The 8,438-nt window shown below is 45.3% G+C and overlaps 1 protein-coding gene across 1 annotated transcript in view; it reads right to left on the bottom strand.

The window, feature by feature from the left end:
• Positions 1-2,923: 2,923 nt before the first annotated feature.
• LOC109387576 (carbonic anhydrase 3) overlaps positions 2,924-8,438 on the bottom strand; it is a gene marked incomplete at its 5' end in the record, with an annotated part of 20,764 nt that continues 15,249 nt past the window's right edge. The window contains 4 exons of the mRNA XM_019651624.1: positions 2,924-3,889; positions 5,071-5,226; positions 6,500-6,562; positions 7,614-7,706. Of these exons, the coding sequence (XP_019507169.1) occupies positions 3,770-3,889; positions 5,071-5,226; positions 6,500-6,562; positions 7,614-7,706 (432 nt within the window). The remainder of the gene's footprint in view (positions 3,890-5,070; positions 5,227-6,499; positions 6,563-7,613; positions 7,707-8,438) is intronic.

Below are 8,438 nucleotides of genomic sequence, written 5' to 3'. Positions count from 1 at the left end.
TAAAACAAGTATGAAATTTTGAGGTAAATCTTCTCAAACCAGAAATTTCCTTATCTGACAATGATTCCGGTAGATAAAAGCACAACAGTGGTAAACCATTATTACCTGGTCTGCACAGTGATTCTAAAACATCCTGCTCTTCAGAGGACATAAAATCAGGAAGGGGGAATTCCACAGGGAGAGGGAGTGACTGCAGATTTCCGTGAGCCACCTACCTTGGTTTAGCAGAGGACTCTTTACAATAAAAATGTTAATACGCCATCTCTGAAATGCCAGCTCACCATCGCCCCAAGAAATAAGCATATTCTCTGCCTGTGGCCTTGAAAAGCCAAATGCAATATGAATACTGCTCATCCGAAACCCCAAAGAACTAAAAGTGTTGAACGAGACCAGCGTAAGTACTGATGTCTGGAACAACGTGTTGTGTCACATGCAAGGATGGATGTTTTCCTTCAGCTGCTTCCCTGCGCATCTAGAAGTGGTACTTCTGGAACGACAGACATATCAGAATTAGCTGGGGTAAAAATGTGGTTTTCGTCACACCTCAGAAGTATCATGCGAATTCAAAAAACTTTAAGGAATTTCTAGTCAACACTCATACAGATTCTTTTGTAAGATCCAATGTATTATATTTTAAACCGAAAACAAAAGATTACTTCATATAAGTGGACAAGAAGGACTTGTAGGACCTGTGAACGTGAACTGCAATGTAAGGAAAAGCCAACACTTCTTTCTGAGGCCCCTGAAAGCATTTCAGATCTCACTCTTTAGACCAGAGGTCCTGGTCTTTGTTAGTTAATATTTATGAGTGTCAACAACATGGAGAGATTGGTAAAGCATATCCACGCTTCAGGGCCAAGGAAGTTTGAACCCAGGCTTGCGACCTGAGAAGGACAGATAAGAACCAGAGGGAAAACAGTGGGTCTGGTGGGGAATAACATGATCAGAGAGACCAGGATGTCCTGCTCCTTCTGGGGGACGATCTGTCCTGTGTTTCCCCGGCTAATCCCTTATTAAACCGCCATGTTCTACTGACAGTTTATCCCTCGGTCCTGTTGGAGCTTGAATCCTCAAGGGTGGCCATTCGGACCAAGTCTGGGGTTTTCAGTTTCATGCCCAGTAGGTCATCCTTTACTATTGATTTTGAAGATGTTCTTCTTTCCCGAAGGTGCCAAGGAGGCATAGAAAAGACACACAATTCACACAGAGAAACCTCCATTCAGAGGAGATGGACAGACCTTGCTGTACGTCCTGGGCAGCCGTAGGCGTGGGAATGCCTCGCTCGCAGCCAGCCTGATGCTCGCGGCTCTTCCAAAACAGACGGCTTGTTCTGCATTTGGCAAGCAGCGTGTTTGGAAGCACAATTCCTTTTCTAAGGTATTATTTTCTTCACACAGGGATCAGACCCGAGCCTGCAAGAAACAGCTGGTCAGAGCTTTTCATCTGTGGCCTCAGTCACACACCTCCCAGATTGATACTTGATTGAGAAGAGGACGAGTGGGCATCGGCGTTGGGGTCAGAGAGCTGCCAGCCACACCACCTGGTTTGAGACAGGGCGATGACAGTGCACAGATGTCCCCCGGCTGTAATTAAGAAGTGACATGAACCCCACACTGAATGTTTAAAAAATGCATCCATCAGTGCTCATTCAGGAATAACCATTTCTTCACACTTCACATCGCCAGGACGTTGGGCTACTAAAATCTATGTGGATGGTTTTTAAGGAAATAAAGAAGGCTTTCTCTTTGGCTGTGATAATCTGGGAAGAAAGGTTCATTATTACTTGCCCTGTAAAGAATTACTGTCCTTTTAACAAACATAAAGTAATAAAAAAATTCCAGATATATAGCTATTGAATTGCGTGGAATAAATTATAAAAAAATTTTCGTAAATTTAACATACATTGACTTTAGCATTTATCTTCAATTTAGATTTCACCGCAGATACAGATAAACGACATGTCGCTGATGCTAGCGCTAACCCTCTCTCTCAGAAATAGTTCTTTTGCCGACCAACAGACAGATACTGCTAAGGTCACTACTTTCCATTTCATGATTTTTAAGTCACGGCGGTGCAGAAGCGTACTNAAAAGGTTAGCAACATAATTGCAACAATCTCACGAACTTAATTGTCCAACCTTTTACCGTGCTCTAAGCATGACTAAGGAAGCACCCTGAGAGAATCAGCTGAGTGTCTCCACTAATTGATGAAAGCTCCACACCTCCTAATTTCAAGGGATTTAATTAACATATCCCATTTCCACTGACCAACCTGGTTTTACTTCACCCAAGTGGTGATCTATTAAATTACGTTAGCCTCCCAGGACTGTGTCACATGACTTCCGGCCTCGCAGGACTCTCCTGACCCAATACCACTTTCATTCCTCTGGGTAACAAACGTACCGCTGCCACTTTCTAAAGAAAATCAACCCACTAACCAGTGAGGTAATGAAAGACATACCAAAGCCACTAGCTGCAAAATGAGACTTTATGTGTCAAGATATTAAATGTTAAGTATTCAATATTTTGAAGGTCTAAATTGATGGACTTTTTCTGTGTTGGGCCAGTGTCACCCTGATGCACATTTTAAAAAAATAAGGACATAAAAGCTACAGCCTGACTGGATTCCACCGCCGCGCACAAGCACCCATGGGTACTAGTGTGACCCCCAAACCCTAAACCAGCGTTGACGCCTCTGGAAACCAGTCCACACTCTCCAGTCTGTCTCCAGTTTGTGGCCACACATTCCTCTTCTTGTAAACAGCTTCCTCAAAAGGCGCTCACTGAACCTCTGAGTCTGTTACCGCTACCCTCCAATTATAAAAACAGACTCACAAGGTTTGCCATTCTTAGTTTTACTCCATTTTTGTCACGTACAACCCCTTTCCATAAACAAAACAACGCAAAACAGAAACAGCACTCAACTCTTTGCATTCATGTCTTTATTAGTTTTGATGCTCATTCCAACTGCTTTATTTTAAGCGCAGTCATTCACTCCTGCGTGTTCTAGGAATTGTTAGTTCCACCCTCTAATTAGAAAGATATCGGAGGCAGTTTGTATTGTCACAAGCATGCAGAAAGAAAAGTAGTAAAATTAAAAATAAATGGCCCTCCTTCAGGTAAAGAAAAATGTTAGGATAAAGTCAACCATCTTTATGAAGAAGAAATTAAAATACTGGTTCGAATTTTTTTTTTTTTAAACTCTGGGTCAAATGTGTTTTCCTTTCACTGATAGTCAAAACCAGGTCACCTTTACAGTAGGTACAATTTTAATAAATGATAGACCTCTTTTATTTAAGCATTAAAACACACCATCATCTCAATTCTTGGTGTCCATAATCATTTTAATATCTGCTTCTGTGTAACTGTTGTACGGTCACAGACACCTCTTCTCTTACATATAGAATTACCCATTATGGCTTTAAGATGGACAACGCGTAATATGAAAACAGTAAAACTGAACTTCTGTGAAATGGAAGATGACAGAAAAAATGGTGCCCAATAGCCGTTTTCTATATGTTTACTAGTCTACACCCTCTTTTTTCTTCTTTGAAACATTACCAGAAATGCTACTTTTATAGGAAAGACGATTATTACAGAGACCAAATGCTTTCCTATTCGATCTCGTCAACCGTAACCTGGGTTTCTTGGTGACTACATCTCTCGCATCCTTTGCTCAATGTGAAAACTGAAATGTGCTTGGCGTTAGAAGCACCAAAGGAGGCCAGGAACCAAGCCCTCCGGTGGCAGGCGTCCCTTCCTGAGAGGGCTCATTTGAAGGAGGCTCTCACCACCCTGCCCTTGATGGGCTGCGGCGGGCGCCAGTTCCCCACCAGGGGCGCTGGGGGCTCGTTCTCGGCGCTGGACAGGAGACTGCGCAGCTTGGCCATCTGCCAGGGGCAAGGGACAGGGGTCAGCACATGTCAGACCAAGAGGACATATGATGCGTACAACAGAGTTAGAAATCGCTGGCCTTTTGAGCAGACAAGCAAACCATAAACCTTGCCTCCAACGCTCAGTCCAGAGTTCTCTGGTGACCAGGTCCTGAGTAATACAGACCTGTTCTTCATGTATAAACACGTCTTCATTTTATACAGGGCCACCATGCCCTCTGGCCCAAGCCTGCTCCTCCGGAATTCTGAAACCATGATTTTCATGGGAGGGATCAGTATGGAGCATACGCCTTACGTAGGAGGAGAGGACAGTGTCACTGCAAATACTACGCTTCATTGGTCTTCACTGGATACATTTATGGAGTCGATTTATTATTCCTTTTTAAAGCACAGAAAGAAACAAAAGCCATGCTACCTTTACAATTTTTAAGAACTGATCTTTTTCTTAAGGGAGAAGAATTTAGGACATTCGTATCAGCAATGCTATTGTTTCCATATATTAAAATGATTTTAGCTTGTCTCCTTAAGAAAATTCCATTCCTGTTCCAAAATATTTATATCAGTGATGGTTAAATCTGACCTTTTGATCAAAAGGGCCGTATGTGCGTGAGTCTACTATCCACTCATTTTCTCCCAGTCTTTCCCCGAAGGTCTCTTTACTGAACGCTGCAAGGATATTCTTTAGCGAGAAGGAAGGACCAGCTGACAGGTCCGAGGTGTCGCAGGCAGCCAGACGGGACGTGGAACCTCGGTTCCTGCCCTCAGCTGTGTGATCCTGCGCATAGTACTTACCTTTTCTGAGCCTCAGCTTACCTGGAAGGCTGGAGAAACACAGCACGCCTCACAAGGATGGTAAACCCCTCCCGTTAGCACCCTGCTCCCCAGGCTCCTGTCTACCCTCTGTCTCCTAACCAGTGCTCAGCATTTGAGGGGGGGGGGGTCTTACACATGAACAGACTAAACTCGTAGGACTGGAAACCCTCGGTGTTTGGAGAGCGCAAACTCGGACCCTGCCCGGCGTTACCACCACCGCCTCGGTGACCTGCCACCAGCCGGGTCCCCTTGGGAAGCCAAAGTAACCCGGGCGAACGATGGCACCTTCGGGGCCGCGCTGTGCCGGGCACGCCCATTTAGCAGCTGTGGGTCTCCCACGCAGCCTGTGTCTCTACAGCGCTCACCTGCTCGGAGCTCACGGTCATGGGCTCCTTGAGCAGAAGCCACACGATGCACTCCTCACAGGGCGGCGTGGTGAAGGAGCCGTGGTAGGTCCAGTAGTCGCGGCAGGCGGGGAACAGGCAGGACGGGTCGAAGTTCGTGAAGGGCGCCTCCTTGCCCTGCAGAGCGGGCAGGTGCCTGAGCAGGGGCGCGCCAGCGAGCAACCTGCCTCCCCCAGGCAGGCCCTCACCCCCTCACGCGTGGGCATGGATTCAGACGCAGCAGAGAAAACGGGGCTGTGACACAAAGGGTTCGCCTTTCAGAAACAAAGGGCCCTGCAGAGGCGGGGCTGGTGTGCACGGTCTGACTGGGCCTGGCACAGTCATTGCAATGTCCTGCTCCTGGTTAACTGGCGCTAGGGCTGCAGCTCTATCACGTCTCAACAGCAAGGAGACTCCCATCTAAACTGAAACACGAATAGATCGTGCAAGGTGATGCTTTGGTTCTCGGCGATTGAAAACAGGCTCACACTGTTAGTGAAGACAGAACACTGACTTTCTCTGGTGGTGACACTGACTGGCCTTTGGCTAGAACAGCCCCAAAGACAATTAAAATGAATCTGTTAATTAGAAGAGATGAAAAATGTTATAGGCGCTGCACGGAAGTGAGAGGGCAACACCAGGACTCAAACGTGTGTGTGCACATGTGGTGTGTGTGTGTGCACATGGTGTGTGTGCATGTGTGCACGTAGTGTGTGTGTGCATGTGATGTGTGTGCGCATGGTGTGTGTGCATGTGATGCGTGTGTGATGTGTGCGTGCATGTGATGTGTGTGTGCACATGGTATGTGTGTGTGCATGTGATGTGTGTGTGCATGTGATGTGTGTGTGCACGCAGTGTGTGTGCATGTGATATGTGTGCACATGTGATATGTGTGTGTACATGGTGTGTGTGCACGTGATGTGTGTGCATGTGATGTGTGTGTATATGTGGTGTATGTTGTCTGTGTGCTTCTGTTGTGTGTGTGTATACATGTGTGCTTGTGTTGTGTGCATGTGCACATGGTGTGTGTGCATGTAGTGTGTGTGCATTTGATGTGCGTGTATACATGTGGTATGTGTTGTCTGTGTGCTTGTGTTGTGTGTGTGCACATGATGTGTGTGCATGTGTGCATGTGGTGTGTGTGTGTGTTGTGGGGGTGACCATTCAGCCTCTCTCTCATCCCCTTCATTGAGAAAGCAATTACCTGACAGACTGATTAGGAGGATTAAACAAGTTGATGTATGTGAAATTGCTCTAAAAACTATAGAAAAATAATTACTTTATTCATGTGCTTAGCATATGCATCAAACTTTGTAACAGACTTTAGGTGGAAGAAGTATACTTGAAATGTAAAAAGAAAAAATGGACAGACCCTGCTTTCTGTTCTCTGAGGGAAAAGGAATTTTTTTACCTTTGTCTTGATTTTGTCCAGCGCGTCAAGGACCAGCTGGAATTCACCCTTCTCACGTCCTATCTGTAAGAAAATAGAAAACCAGTAATTATAGTTTTCCCTTCTCCATAATTTAGGATTGTCTTAAAAACTGATTTTGATCCATCCCTCTGCAACCAGTGCTTATAAATCTGCCAGAAAATCATGGACTAAGCAAAAACATAAGTTTATTCTCCCTCGCCCCCCAAATTAAAGTATATATTTTCTGAACTAAACTTGGACTCTAGGCCTCTGAAGTAGAAAACCACAAAATTACAAGTTGATCTACTTCTATGTCCTTGACTTGTTCTGCAAAGTCATTCTACATTTTTTTATATATATAGAATTAGAGCTGGGATGGACTCACTGTATCTAAAACTACACCCACTGTCTTCCCACTCAGACCCGCTCCACGTCCTTTTGTGTTGTGTTCAGGAGTGGAGAAGGACCCGTGAATTAAGAACAGAAAACAAATTAGGTCATTCACAAAGAAAGGCTAGATTTTCACCTCTGGCTTAAAATCTAGATTATGTTACCACTAAATTCATGTGTTAATGACACTAAGGCCTCTTTAAACCAAGGCTGGCTCAACAACACACGCATTCCACGGGCTGCCTTAGCCGGGGCCATGTGCGCGGTGGTGCCGCCAGCCGTCAGCCGCGGGGTGGGCAGCCGGGCACTGGGCGTCACAGCGGTTCCCAGCGCTGGGTGTTCTGGTTTCCCGTGCAATGGAAAGGGGACAGTGGGAAAGGATGCTGAACAATGTGACCGGTGCTGTCACCACCACCGTAATGAGCGCCTTCAAGGACGTGTCCCCAACCCACCCTACACACATGCGCGCGCGCCCACACACTCATTCTAGCTCCACGTCTTGAGAACTGTTAGAAGTGCTAGGGGTCCTGGAGCATAGCCAAGGGTGCGCTTGTAAAGGAAAGCAAAGCATCTGAGCAGGAATGTTTTGATTGGTTGAATGAATGATGAAATCCATTCCTTTCTCCCCTTCAAACAAAAGCAGGGAGTGAAACCCATGCAATCCTAAGCATTGGTAAGGAAGCAAATTTTGAAAGGAAAAACTAGGGTCACTGTTTCACCTTACCTTCAGAAAAATGCCAACCACGGCTATCCCATCAGGCTGCTTCAAAGCTTCTCCAAACGTGTTGTACTTGGGGTTCCAGTGAACCAAATGCAGCTGGAGACATAGGACACAGGTTGCGGGGTAAATTCCTAGCATGAGGGAACAGCTACCAAATTATCCATAATGAACCCAATAATTGTCCAGGCTAAGGTGCCTGGCCACTGTCATACAAATTGCAATATTTTGGTGAACTTTTTTAATGACCCAGACACAATGGGTATAAAATTATGATAAATAGATTTAGAACTTTAATAAACTGAATAAAAAGTGAGCTTTTTGTTAAACCGATTCAAAAGGTTTGTTTTAGTTTTGCATGGCATAACTCCTTTTTCCAACCAAATCGAACAGTGAAATAGCTATAAACAGGAATCTGCTAATGTCCTGAAGTCACAATTAATTGGGATGTCAGGGAGGAACTACATACAAATCATGCTTTTTTTTTTAAAACGGGTTAGACAAAGAGTAGTTTTTGCTCATACTAAGTGTTGTGTGTATCTATGTGTGTGTGTGAATACCTGTGTGTGTATAATCACGCCCACAGATGTGCACAGCCTTCATGAAGACACGAGAACGCGGGCACAACCAGGATACTTAACTGCTCTTTTCAAAGCTCTAGTTTCTTATCAGAGAGGCAGCTTAGGACAAAGGTGATGAACTCTGAGGCCAGTCGGCATGAGGCAGAGCGCCAGGTCTGACACTCACGGGCGGGGGGTGCTTTCCAGTGACACCCTGTGCCTCAGTTTCCTCATCCGTAACCTGATGAGCTAACACTTGTAAGCACGTAGT

Source organism: Hipposideros armiger, unplaced genomic scaffold (assembly GCF_001890085.2).
Source record: "Hipposideros armiger isolate ML-2016 unplaced genomic scaffold, ASM189008v1 scaffold_163, whole genome shotgun sequence".
In the NCBI taxonomy this organism is placed as follows: domain Eukaryota; kingdom Metazoa; phylum Chordata; class Mammalia; order Chiroptera; family Hipposideridae; genus Hipposideros; species Hipposideros armiger.
Note: the sequence above shows the minus strand (reverse complement) of the source record. Positions and strands in the feature narration are given on the sequence as shown.